At 66.8% G+C, this 12,263-nt stretch overlaps 3 protein-coding genes across 5 annotated transcripts in view; 1 reads left to right on the plus strand and 2 right to left on the minus strand.

The window, feature by feature from the left end:
* ZBTB46 (zinc finger and BTB domain containing 46) overlaps nucleotides 1-4,797 on the plus strand; it is a 62,809-nt gene extending 58,012 nt beyond the window's left edge. For both annotated transcript variants that reach the window (XM_032353540.1, XM_032353539.1), the window contains one exon: nucleotides 1,345-4,797. In XM_032353540.1, the coding sequence (XP_032209431.1) occupies nucleotides 1,345-1,719 (375 nt within the window). In that variant the 3' untranslated portion in view covers nucleotides 1,720-4,797. The remainder of the gene's footprint in view (nucleotides 1-1,344) is intronic.
* A 71-nt stretch (nucleotides 4,798-4,868) lies between these two features.
* Nucleotides 4,869-8,631, minus strand: SLC2A4RG (SLC2A4 regulator). The gene is made up of 8 exons (XM_032353577.1): nucleotides 8,411-8,631; nucleotides 7,925-8,079; nucleotides 6,941-7,032; nucleotides 6,315-6,502; nucleotides 6,142-6,242; nucleotides 5,796-6,048; nucleotides 5,620-5,711; nucleotides 4,869-5,523 (listed from the first exon to the last, which is right to left on the minus strand). The coding sequence occupies exons 1-8, from the start codon at nucleotides 8,519-8,521 to the stop codon at nucleotides 5,412-5,414; spliced, it is 1,104 nt and encodes a 367-aa protein (XP_032209468.1). The 5' UTR covers nucleotides 8,522-8,631; the 3' UTR covers nucleotides 4,869-5,411.
* Nucleotides 8,632-9,346: 715 nt separating this feature from the next.
* LIME1 (Lck interacting transmembrane adaptor 1) lies at nucleotides 9,347-12,223 on the minus strand. Of its 2 annotated transcripts, XM_032353586.1 has the most exons (6): nucleotides 10,797-12,223; nucleotides 10,604-10,661; nucleotides 10,444-10,531; nucleotides 9,952-10,316; nucleotides 9,576-9,852; nucleotides 9,347-9,490 (listed from the first exon to the last, which is right to left on the minus strand). In XM_032353586.1, the coding sequence occupies exons 1-5, from the start codon at nucleotides 10,892-10,894 to the stop codon at nucleotides 9,634-9,636; spliced, it is 828 nt and encodes a 275-aa protein (XP_032209477.1). In that variant the 5' UTR covers nucleotides 10,895-12,223; the 3' UTR covers nucleotides 9,347-9,490; nucleotides 9,576-9,633. The 2 variants fall into 2 exon arrangements, with proteins under 2 accessions (XP_032209477.1, XP_032209476.1); XM_032353585.1 differs by having other exon boundaries at nucleotides 10,444-10,661.
* Nucleotides 12,224-12,263: the final 40 nt, after the last annotated feature.

The following is a 12,263-nucleotide window of genomic DNA, read 5'->3' on the forward strand; positions in this document are numbered from 1 at the left end:
GTAACCCTAACCCTAACCTCCCCTGGCGCAGCCCGGCCGGCTCTCAGAACAGCTTCTGTCGGGGGAGGGTCGAGGGGGCCCTGGCTGGAAAATAGAACAAACGGAAGAGACAGACGGGAGGGTCCCAGGGACCGCGTCGTGTGAGGCTCCGTTTCTAGATTCAGGACGTGTCGGGGCCCAGCCAGTGGACGCTGGGCGGCCGCGAACCGTGGAGCGATGGTCTCCGTGGGCGGGGACCGTTCGCGGCCGCCTGTGGAGCCCCTGTGCTGGGCGACAAGGAGCCCTCCGGCCAGGACGGGGAAGGGGCCCCTTCCAAGGGCCCAGCCCCCAGGACGGGGACCCGTCGGTGAGGGTGTGTTCCGGGTGTGGGGGAAGACGCAGCTCAGCAAACCTTCCCCACCCTGACACCACTCGCTGTGTTTTCATTCACTTCACTGCTCTGGACACCAGGGAACTCCGAAAAATCTGAGGAATTAAAACTGCAGCCTCCTGCTCCCTGCACCGACCACCCGTCCCTCTTCCCCACGCTGACCGCCCATCCCCCTCACTGACCGCCCATCCCCCTCACTGACCACCCACCCCCCTCACTGACCGCCCATCCCCCTCACTGACCACCCACCCCCCTCACTGACCGCCCATCCCCCTCACTGACCGCCCATCCCCCTCACTGACCACCCATCCCCCTCACTGACCGCCCATCCCCCTCACTGACCGCCCATCCCCCTGCACTGACCACCCCCTCCCCCTTTCCCCCGCTGACCACCCATCCCCCCCACTGACCGCCCATCCCCCTCACTGACCGCCCATCCCCCTCACTGACCGCCCATCCCCCTCACTGACCGCCCATCCCCCTCACTGACCGCCCATCCGCCTCACTGACCGCCCATCCCCCTCACTGACCGCCCATCCCCCTCACTGACCGCCCATCCCCCTCACTGACCGCCCATCCCCCTGCACTGACCACCCCCTCCCCCTTCCCCCCGCTGACCACCCATCCCCCTCACTGACCGCCCATCCCCCTCACTGACCGCCCATCCCCCCTCACTGACCGCCCATCCCCCTCACTGACCGCCCATCCCCCTCACTGACCGCCCATCCCCCTCACTGACCGCCCATCCCCCCTCACTGACCGCCCATCCCCCCACTGACCGCCCATCCCCCTCACTGACCGCCCATCCCCCCTCACTGACCGCCCATCCCCCCGCACTGACCGTCCATCCCCCTGCACTGACCACCCCCTCCCCCTGCACTGACCACCCCCTCCCCCTTCCCCGCGCTGACCACCCATCCCCCCCACTGACCGCCCATCCCCCCCCCGCGCGCTGACCACCCGCTCCCCCGCAGGTCCACAGCAAGGACAAGAAGTACGTGTGCAAGTTGTGCAGCCGCGTGTTCATGTCAGCCGCCAGCGTGGGCATCAAGCATGGCTCGCGGCGTCACGGCGTCTGTGCTGACTGCGCGGGCCGAGGCGTGGCCGGGCCTCTGGACGGCGGCGGCACCGAGGGCTCCCCCGAGCTGTTCCCTGGCGATGGGCCCTACCTGGAAGACCCGGACGACCCGCGGGGGGAGGGCGAGGAGGAGCTGTGTGAGGACGAGGACGAGGTGGGCCTGGCCCACGAGGACGCGCTGCTGGTGGCCGAGAAGGAGGACGAGGACTCACCGCGGGGACCCGGCAGCCCCCCGGGCGCGCCCGACAAGGACTTCTCCTGGATCTCCTAGGCTGCGGGGCGGGGCCCTGCCATCCCTCCTGGGGGCGGGGCCGTGGCCGTGCCCCCCTCCACCATGCGTGTGTGTGTGCGTGCACATGTGTGTGCGTGCGTGTGCGTGTGTGTGTGCGTGTGCACGCGTGTTTGCCTAGGGATCTGCTCTCGCCTGGGGCCAGACCACGCTGACCCCCCTTTGTTCTGCTCCTGCCCCCAGACACACACGGAAGCCCGCGGGCTCTGAGGCAGGCATGACCCCAGCGAGTCGGGGCTCCGGGACCGAACAGGACGTTGAGGGGCACAGGGTGGGTTTGAGCAGAGGGAGAGCACATGTTCCCTCGTGTCTGCAGGGACGAAGGGAGGGTCCCCGGCAGGTACGTGTGGCTAGGGCATTAAGGGAGCCCATGTGGCCAGCCGGTTCTTAGGACGCACGATGGCCCGATGACCAGGTCACGGTCGGGCCTGGTCGGAGTCCTGAGCGTCGTCCCCGAGGCCACAGGTCCAAGGGACGTTAAGGAAGGTGTTGCATACATCCGATGTCCAGTGCTGGAGCCCCCCGCCCCCCCGCTCTGCTCGCCCTTTCTCAGCAGCCTGGTCACTGCCTACGGCCACGGCCACAGCCTTCTGCCGCAGTCGTGGCCATTCCTCGCGGAACTCAGGCCCAGTGTCCAGGAAGCCCCGGGGCCCTCCCGCCTCTGGGCTTTGGTGCTTCCCATCGAACAGCTGCAGAAGCCCCGGCCAGGGCCGAGGTCTCCCAGGTGCTATCTTCCCGTGGAGGCGGCCGGGTGAGGACCGACGTGCCACGCTCCTCTGGTGCAGGGCTCGGAGCTCCCCGCTGCCGGCCACTCAGGTCCCTTCGGGGCGCCCGGGCTCTCCGTTCCGCACTTCCTTGGGGAGCCCGGGGCGGCCTCGGCCCCTCGGCCCCGCCGTCGTGCCCAGGCCGCTCCCGCTCGCCCCCCGCCCCCGGGTGCCCTTGCCTTGTTGCTGCTAACAGTGGGGGTGGGGACCGGACCGCTCGTGCTGCTCACACCTCCCCGCGTGGGTAACCAAACTTTTTAAGTCGTCGGAGACGTATTTGAGGTAGTTGCATACGATTATGTGGTTGGCATTATTTTTCTGACGTGACGAAGCCTGGCGTTGTCTTACCTTCCGCCTGTCGGTCCGTCCGTCGGCTCTGGAGATGAGCTTCCCGCCGCTTCACAACTCCGGTCTTTTCTGAGTGAAAAGCAAGGGCCCCGCTGGGAGGACCGTCCCCTGGGCCGCAGGACCCGCCCTGCTCTGTCCCCTTCCCGCCCGGCCACCGGGAGCCGCACTCTCTACTCAGACATTCCGTCCTGCGCCCGCCCGGCGGAGGCCCCTGCTGAGGACCGTGTTCCTGTTCTCAGGCCGCGGGCTGTCAGCTGCTATGCGGCGGGCCGCGGAGTCACATCTACTCTTTTTAGGTGGAAACAGGAGAATCCCACGAGTCCCCACCTTGGGTTCCGATGGTGACCTGGAGTGCTTGCCCGGGGCGGCTGCTGGGGAGCCGGGCACCCCCGGATAGAGGGCGCGGACGGGGCCGCCCGCACTCCTGTCCTCCGTGGGGACGTGGGGACGAAGGCCGCCCTTCCCGACACCGAAGTGGCGAGGCCAGTGCAGGGCTCTGGGACACACTTCCCTTGCTGCCTTTCACCAGTGAGGCCCTGGGCTGCACCCCTCATGGGGCCCTCAGAACTATGTACCTCCCCGACTTCCTGACCCTTTTCTAAACAGACCTCCTTTCTTACAAATGTATTTGGAAACCAGACCTTTGCTACCAACAGTGTCTCTGGGTTTTGTACTGGTCCCACCGCTCAGGCCGCCCCGCCCACCCCCTGGGCCACCTCTGCCTCGCACTCAGGACATCTCGCTCTGACCCGCCGCTCCCTGCTCCCGACCACCCTTGCTGACGTTTTCGGGGGGTTGCTGTCAGTGCCACAGGGGCATTTTCTTCCTAAAATCAACACTGTACTGGAAAACCGAGGGCCCCACCCCTGCCCACCCAGTCCCCCGGGCGTGCGCCGGGCGGCTGGCCGCGGTCCGTGGAGGTGAACGCGCCCACTCAGGAGGCGTGGAGGGAAAAGGCGTGTGGCGAAGGGTTTTTTTACGTGACTGGTTTTTTTTTTTTAATCAATGTTTAAACCTAATAAATATTTTTTTATGAAGAGGAAAAAATGTGTAGATTACATTTCACGTTTTGTACTTTTTTGTTCGTGTCTGTCTGTATTTTGGTGTTTGCAACACCAAAGTGGAAAATGCAGTGCGTTGAGTGGTGAGTTCTTCGGGGTGGGGGGGACAGGGAACCTGTAGGACTTTTGTATCAAGCTCTGGATCCTGACCAGGTTGTATGTTCGGACTCTGGGTTTTGGGAAACAGTCGTAACACTGCCAGGACTGAATAGGGACCTCGACTCGAGACACAGCTACTCCTTCCGACTTTGCACATCTTCCTTTTTAAAAAAGAAACTCTGAGAAAATGCAAAAACTGGAACTTTTTGCAATATGATGAAAGATGATCTTATTTTCGCTCATTCTGTGACGTGTGCGACGCTTAAGAAAGCCATACTTACTGGTTGGTCTTATTTTCTGGGTTCTATACTGTGTTTTGTGTGTGTCCCTTCCAGAACTCCTTGTAGTGAGGGCGCTGTGTGTGCGCTTTTCCTAAATATTTATTTTTCCAACATGCTCTCAACCTGTCAACAAAAGCAAAACCGACAGACAAGGGCAGTGTTTGAAAATTGTGTTCTCCCCCCTTGGGGACAATCTATATTATACCCCTTTATAGTGATTACCCTACGCCTGTGTTTGTACTGGAGATGTGTTTATTGTTTGGGAGAAGACGTCTGTGATCGGTCGGCAGAAAATCGCAGCCGCTGTAGTCCGCAGCCGCAGGGCAGGGCACGGCCCCTTCCCGTCTGCAGCAGCCGCTCCGGGCCTGCCCAGGGCCGTCCTTCCTGTGACGGGTTAGTTTCGACCTTCTTGCAAAGCTTCCACTTCCAATAAACTGGGAAACTGCGGCTCAAGTGGAGGCCTCCTGCGTCTTTCATGGCACCCCCTCTTCCTGTGTCAGGGCCTCCTGGGTCTGCCCACCCACCACCCCTGCCTTTGGCAGGGTCTCGGTTCCCCGCCCCCAGGACGCAGACACGACTTCTGGAAAAACCCAAATCTTTAATTTTCTCCTTGCCTGGCGCGGCCCAGACTCGAGACACCTGAGCTTCGCAAACACGACACAAACGTCACCCCCTGGAACCGCTGGGTTAAGTGTGGGCAGGGGAGGCCCCCACGACACCCCTCAAAGTGCATCACAGACCGGCCCCCACAAGTCCATGGGCTGACAAGCAGGGCAGGTGGTCCCCCACAGGGACCGCTCGAAGTGCATCAGAGGCCGCCCCCACATGGCCCCCCACATGGCCCCGACAGGTCCATGGGCTGACAGGCAGGACAGGCGGCACCCCCCACCCAGGGACCCCGGGCCAAAGGGCCAGCCACTGAGGTTTAGTGCAAAAGGCTGGTTTCTTCAGAGGCACTTTGAGTGGTGGGACCTCCCCCAAGCCTCGGGGGGTCCAGGGTCACCAACTTCCCCCACCATCAAGAAGCAGACCCGTGGCGGGAAGAGCCCTGGGCTGGGGGCGGTGGCAGCTGCTTTCCTTCCCGGTGGGGTCCCGCGGGCGGGCATGGTGCCCGCGGGCGCTCAGTCCAGGAAGCGCTGGCACGCCTTCTTCCAGCGGCAGGCCGTGCACCACAGGTCCCGCCGCTCCAGGCCATACACTTTCCGGCACTTCTTGGCGTCACCACGCGGCTTCCTGGGGGGGACCCAGAGGAGACACGGGCTGATGCCAGGCTGCACTCCGCGCCGCCCTCCCCCGCACACCTGCCCTGACCCCTCCCCACGCACGCACCTCGGGCTGGCACCAAGCTTGGAGGGCAGGGTTGGCACACAGGTCCTGACAGGGGTGGGCTGTGGCTCCAGGCGGATAGGGGCCAGGCAGCCCTGAAAGGAGACGCAGCTGTGTCCTCTCCCCCGTCCCGAGCGCCCTGAGACTCTCCCGGAGCGGCTGCCTGTGGCCTCACCCACCTGGTAGGAGTCGTCACCGCGGCACACCTCAGGGGGTGCCCCAGAGCTCAGCACGGGGACCGGGGGCAGGGCCAGCGGGCGCAGCAGGCTGGACAGGGTCGGGGGCTCCGGCAGGTCCAGGCGGGGGAAGGCGGGGGGTGCGGAGGCCGTGGGGGATGTCGGGGACAGGCTGGACAGCCCGTCGGCCAGCACGTCCATCTCGGTGTAGTAGAAGTCCTCCTCCCCGTCGCTGTGCTCCGGCTCCGCCTGCCGCCTGCCGGGGACACGCGGTGGGTGCCAGCTGCAGCCCTCGCCCCGCCTGGCTTGGCTCGGCCTCCCCCCCACCCCCCGGCCGGCCCCGCCGCACCCCAGGTGCACCAGGCGGATGTGTCTCTGCATCCCGGAGGCCGTGCTCAGCACCTTCCCACACCGCTTCCACAGACACTGGAACAGGACCTGCACTGAGCTCTGGGTGACAAGGGCTGGTGGTCAGGCCCGGCCGTCGCGTCCACCCCGCCCTGAGGGCCACCTCAGGCTCACCTTCCTCTTCCTTGGGGCAGGTTCCCCAAACAGGAAATGGGCTGCCTCAGACGGCAGCGGGGGCGAGGGGCTAGATGGGGAGGACGGATCACTGGCCGGGTCCCAGCCCCAGTCTCCGCTGCTGCTGCTGCTGCTGCAGCTGCGCCGGGGCCGCCCCAGGGCCTCCTTCCAGGGCTCCGGGCCAGGCTCTGTGGGGACACGCCAGCACCCGTGGTAGGACTTTTGGCTCAGGCTGCGCTGCGGGAGCTGCCCCCGCAGGCCCCTTCACTCTGAGCCTGGGAGCACAGTCCTTCGGAGGAGGCAGTGGCCGGGAACAGCCGGCCCTCACCGCCGGCAGACTGGCCTTCCCAGCACAGGGACAGGTACACAGACATCCCATGTGGGGAGATGCCTGGCCAGCCGGGTGGGAACGGACAGGTCACAGGCCCACAGGCCTGGGACACTGGCTCTGGCCTCAGTCAGAGGCACTGGGAGTCCTGATGTCTGTCTTGGGCCTCAGAAGATCTATGTAGATGGTGTTAGTCCAGGCAAAGGGGTTCTGCTTGCCCCAGGGCGCGGGCAACTCTAGGGGCCTGGAGAGACAGGGGTCCTGCCCTCCCTACCCAGGTCGCATGTCACAGTCTCACCTGGGGCCCCCAGCAGGAGGGGGCTGGTGGACAGACTTGTGAGGGCAGCTGCAGCCATGACCTCATCCAGTCGGGACTGTCCGGCGGGGGCCCTGGAAGAGGTGTGGGTGGTGTCAGGCTCCTCCCCTGGCCCAGTACACGTGCAGGCCTGGGCACTTGTGTGGGGTGTGTGTGTGTGCGCCCGCGCCAGCTCCCTCCCTCCAGGCGCTGGGCTGGAGGCCCGTCTCCACCCCCAGCTCTGGTTACACGACTCCAAATCTCCAGCAACCAGCAGAAACAGCGCCTGGGCTGGGGTCTCTGTGAAGCCTGACTTCTCTGCAGCCCGGGCTCTGTTCCATGGTGGGTCCTTCAGGCCCAGGAGCTGGACAGGGGTCTGAGGCCCCACCCCCTGGCTCAGGCAGGGCCGAGCCAGGCCAGGCCCAGTCCTGCCCCCACCCCACAAGGGTTGTGCAACAGCAGCTGTGGGCCTGTGCCAGGCCTGGGAGGGAGGAACAGCCAGCGGCTGCCGGGGGAGACTGGGCTCCAAGCACAAGCTGGTCCCCAGGCCCCTACAAGCCAGGCCGGAGCCTGCCTCTACCTGAGAAGCTTTGGATGTGGGGCACCCCGGCTTCTAGGCAGGGCTAAGAGATGGCAGTCAGAAGCCCCAGGACTCCTGGACCGTCAGCCTCACGTCAGCCGGCAGGCTCTAGGGCGCCGAGACCGACAGGGGCCCCTCCCAGCTCTAAACTCTGGCCCCCAGAGCTTGGGGGGCACCAGGGGCACAAGATATTGATAATTTCTGCTCCAGTCCTCCAGCGCTGGAGAGTTGGGGAAGGAGGCAGAAACCCCAGGCCGGGGGCCCTGACCTACCTTCCACGAAGCCCCCACGCCCCGTGGGGTGGGGCTCGAGAAGGCACGTGCCCGCGCCCCACCCACCACCCCTGCGCACACCAGCGCACGTGTGCGCACGCCCACCTCGGCCGGGCGCGCGGGACCCTGGCTCACCTCTGCGCTGGCACCGCGATGTGCGCCGACGGCTTCGGGGGCCCCACCGCCGCCCCCGCCCACGTCCCCGGGGCCCCTAGGTCGGCGGCCCGCGGCTCCGGCTCCCGAGGCAGCACGAACTCCAAGCCCGCAAAGCCGCCGCCCACGGCAGGGCCCTGCGGAAGGGGCAGGCTCAGCGCAGGCGGCGGCGCGGGGGACGGGGGGTTCCCAGCCCCCACCCCATCCGCTCCGCACCCGCCCCCGGAACCCGCGGCGGCCGGTGGGGACGGCGCGGCCCCGCCCCCGGCCCCGCCCCCGGCGCGGCGCGGCGGGAATTGCTCCCGGGGCCGCCGGGCCCGACTCGGCACCGCCAGGCCCGCGGACACGCGCGGACCGCCCCCGCCGCCCCCGCCGCCCCGCCCCCGGGGGCCCGAAGTTTGTGCAGCCCCGACGCCATCTTTGCGGCGAGGGAGTTGGGTCGGCGCCCCGTCCCCCGGCGCCCGGTACCTGCGGCGCCGCGGGCACCGGTACGGGCGCGGCCGCGGGGTCCCGGCCGGCGGCACGGGGCGGGGGGCGCCCGCAGCCCGGAACGGGCAGCGGAGGGCGCTCGGCCTCCATGGCCGGCCGGCCGTGCGCCGAGGCTGCAGCGGCGAGGGCGGACGCTCGGGACACGGCCCCCAGGCCCGGCCGGGCTGGCGGGGCCGCCGACCCCCGCCCTCGATCGGCCGCCGCCCGCGCCGCGCGGCCCGGAGGCTGCCGGCCGGCCACGCCCCCTTCGCGCGGCTCGCGCGCCCCGCCTCGCGGCCCCGCCCCCGGCGCACGCCCATTGGCCCGCGCGATGTATCAACATTCCGAGGCGGCCCGCGGCCGCGACCAGCCGCGCTCCCATTGGCTCGCGCCCCCAGGCCCTGCCCCGAGCCGGCCGCAGCCCCGCGGCCTGCAGAAAGGGCCGCGCTCGCGGCGCGGCGAGAGCGGGTCGGCCCCTCGCCCCTAGGAGCCCGGGCTGCCCGTGCGCCCCCGCCGCCGGGCAGGGCCGGCTTTCTTGGGGGTTTTGCTGCGCGCAGAGCTGCCGGGTCCCGGGAAGGGGCCGCGTCCCCTTGGCGGGCTTCCCGGGAGCAGGTTATTCTGTAACGCACGACTGCCCACCCACCCGCGTGCCTTATGTAACACCGGGGGCTGGGCGGCGGGGCCCTGCCCCGGTGTTCAGGGTCCAAGTCCCACCCTGGGGCGGTCAGTTTGCGGGCCGGCCGCAACGCGCTAAGACCGACTTGGCCCGGGGACACCACCCCTGGAACTCGCCTCCCTTCGCCACAGTCTTCTGGAACTAACCAGCCGAGCACACGCTTCCAGGCGACGGGGCCCAGACACCCCGGGCAGGAGGGCCCTTCCAGACACTCCCTGCCAACCTGCCCAGGCCTTCGAGAAAAACAGGCTGTACGGATCTTCCCTAGGCTGGAGATTTATTAAGACCTTGGGAGAGTCCAAGAGGCCACAGCAGCCAGGACCCCCAGGGACCTCACAGGCTGGAAGATTTGGGATCTGGACTTTGTGCTGCCAACTTGGGGGGGGGGCAGGGAATGGGGGATGGGCACTACTTTGGAAGGATGAACTCTATGCTGGGTTGTTTAAGGCGGATGGGGAGTTGGAGACCCCTAGGTTGAGGATGGGGAAGCCAGGAGCCTCCGCGCCCTGCAGAGGTGCGCCCCTGCTAACAGCCAGAGCTGGAGAGCTCAGGTGCTCCGTGGGAGGGTCCCCATCTCCTGGATACTCTCATACACATTTTCAAAGAGGCCATCATCCTTGCCCAGGCCCCTGAGTGGGAGGGTCTCATAGGACTGGTCACTTTCCAGAGGTGGGATTACTCCCCTCCCCTTGGGGTCCAGCTGGTCTGGGGCAGGTCCTGGGTCCCTCTTCTTAGGCTTCCCGACTCTGGAGTACAGGATGTCAACCTGAGAGAGAGGAAGCCAACCCAAGGAGGGGTCAGCACCGTCCACTCCTTCAAGAACCTGCACAGCCCTACCCACCCTACCCCCTCCCCTCCAGTTTACCTGGGCAGCTGGGGTCAGCTCTGCCTTCCCCTGCCCCAGGCTTTGGGTGCCTTCTTCTGTTTCCTTGAGCTTCTGGATACAAGCATACTCAGCCACCTCCAGTCTGGCCTCAGGCCCAGGCCTCACATAGCTGCTTGTCAGCCGTGCCCCTGCCCATACCACGGGGCTGGCTGCCAGGCTGGCCCTGGGGATTGCTGCCAGCCCCACATTGGAATAGGTGGCCTCAGGGCAGATGGAGGGTGAGGTGGCAGCCGGCATTGCCCGGGGCAGTTCCCAGTGTGAGAAGGCTGCCAAGGGTCTGCTGGTGCTTCTAGACACATCCAGCCACTGTGGGCGCAAGATAGCCATGCTGGCAGGCCGTGGGCCTAGGGGTGGGGTCAAGACAGAGGTTACTGGGGCAGGGGGGCAGGGAACTGACTGGGGAACCCCAGAGCAGCTCCAGGGGCCAGCCCCGCCCATCACTGAGGCCAGGTTCCTCCTGGCTTGGCTCACCTCCGCAGCCTCTGGGGCCCCAGTGCAGCTCGTGCAGTCTGGTGTCCGACTTGCTGAGGGTGCAGAGGTGTTGTCGTCTCAGCAGGGACTGGGGGCAAGGAAGGTTGGTCTTGGTCCTGTGGTGGCCCCGCCCCGGCCCCAGGGACAGCCTGACACTCACCGCTTCTGCTGGCATCACATAGCTCTGGGGGCCGGCCTGCTGCCTCTGCACCGGCTTCCTGGAGGCAAGAGTCTCATCAGGCCAGGGAGGCAGAGATGCCTTTGGTACAACACCCGGCAGGGAGGCTCATGCAGAGAGCCAGGCCTGCTCGGAGCCCTGCCGCACACCAAACCCGGGCCAGGGATGGACATACCTGTGACAGGTGGCGCACAGTGTCCACAGCCAGAGGAACAGGACAAGGCACCCAAGGACCCAGAGAGCAGGAGGGGCTGAGGGCACCTGTGGCCCCATCCTGCGAAGCCACAGGTAGCCCTGGGGGTGAGAAGACGGGGGTGCTGGGCAGAGAGGCTGGGCACCTACCTGGCAGCCCCCAGCTGCCCCTCAAACTGCGGGGCCGTCTCCGCCCCCTGGGGCACTGACTCAGCACACAGGAAACTGGGCTCCGCGGCCCCTCCCTCCGGCAGAAGCACAGAGCCAAGCCCTGGCAGCCACCTTCCGCCTCTGGAGGGGGGCTCCTAGTGACATGGATGGAGGTGTGCTCTGCGTGGCCCCAAACACCTGAGCGGGCAAGGCTGACCCCGACGGCCATCGCGCAAGGCCGGTGAGGAAGGGCAGGGGAGTTGCCTGCTGTGGTCACCATAACCTAAACATGGGGCCTAGGGAGGCCCTGAGGTCACACCCCTGGCCCTCTGAGACACAGGCCAGTCTCCGGCAGCGCCCCCTCGGTCATCCACTGCAGAGCTGGGTCCCGAAGGGGCTGCAAAGGCAGGGGTGGGGTCAGCACGCAGGAAAGGTTGCTCCGGCCCGACTCCCCGCACTGGTCCACTTGTCCCCGGCTCTCCGCCCCCCCCCCCAACTGTCCCCAGTGTCATTGCACTGCGTTCTTCCTGGGATCTTAGCAGAGCTGCTGGGCTGGGGTGTCTCCAGACACAGCACCCAGTCCGCCCAGACCCAGGGAGCAGGCTTACCTCCGAAGACGGTCTGGGCTGCCCGACCTGGTCCCCCCACACCCCAGCCCTCAGCTGCCCCCAGAAGGGCACTATGCAGAGTGCGGACCCGACCAGGGCACGGGCCCCGTGCACAGCGGCTCCTGTCAGCCGTCTGGCGGTGGGTGCCTGGCCGCTTGGGTGCTCCACGAGATGGCTGTATGTCTCCCTGCGTCTCCCCACGCAGCCACCCAGCGCTCCGCCGCCGTCGCTCCCGCTGCAGCCCCTGTGGGGTCTCGACACCACCTGGTGGGTGTATGCGGCTGCCCAACACCACTCCCAGAGCCCAAGTCACGTGGTGTCCAGCCCCCAGGAGATAGGCACACGGGGGTAAGGACACAGGCACAGCACGGGAACTGGGCGCCCTCAGGGCCACCAAACCCCGGGACTGAACCCAGGCTCTCAAGACTTCTGAACCCACACCACCGGGTCCTCCTGCCTCATTCACGTGCTTCCCAACTCCTCCACTGGCCACCACCGCCTCCCACTGCTGCAGGATCAAGTCCCACGCATCTGGGGGGGGTCAGGCAACACGGGGGCACTCAAAGCTCCGACCCTTTTCACGGCTGCTGGCAGAGACCCATCCAAGACAGCGAAGAGAAGCCCAGCCCTTTGGGCCCTCCATCTCTGGGCAGGGGGCCGCAGCCTCACTTGGGGCCCCTCCAGCCTGGCCC

Source organism: Mustela erminea, chromosome 7 (genome assembly GCF_009829155.1).
Source record: "Mustela erminea isolate mMusErm1 chromosome 7, mMusErm1.Pri, whole genome shotgun sequence".
NCBI lineage: Eukaryota > Metazoa > Chordata > Mammalia > Carnivora > Mustelidae > Mustela > Mustela erminea.

Excerpts from the sequence above, each read along its gene's own strand:
- SLC2A4RG (XM_032353577.1), bottom strand. The coding sequence starts at position 8,521 with ATGGAGGCCGAGCGCCCTCCGCTGCCCGTTCCGGGCTGCGGGCGCCCC. Across the intron at positions 6,243-6,314 it reads CTGCCCCAAGGAAGAGGAAG|AGCTCAGTGCAGGTCCTGTT; the intron begins GTGAGCCTGAGG and ends CTTGTCACCCAG. Across the intron at positions 5,524-5,619 it reads AAGCTTGGTGCCAGCCCGAG|GAAGCCGCGTGGTGACGCCA; the intron begins GTGCGTGCGTGG and ends GGTCCCCCCCAG.
- LIME1 (XM_032353585.1), bottom strand. The coding sequence starts at position 10,894 with ATGGGGCCACAGGTGCCCTCAGCCCCTCCTGCTCTCTGGGTCCTTGGG. Across the intron at positions 10,662-10,796 it reads CTGTGCGCCACCTGTCACAG|GAAGCCGGTGCAGAGGCAGC; the intron begins GTATGTCCATCC and ends TCTTGCCTCCAG. Across the intron at positions 10,317-10,443 it reads GGGCCCCAGAGGCTGCGGAG|GCCCACGGCCTGCCAGCATG; the intron begins GTGAGCCAAGCC and ends CCCCACCCCTAG.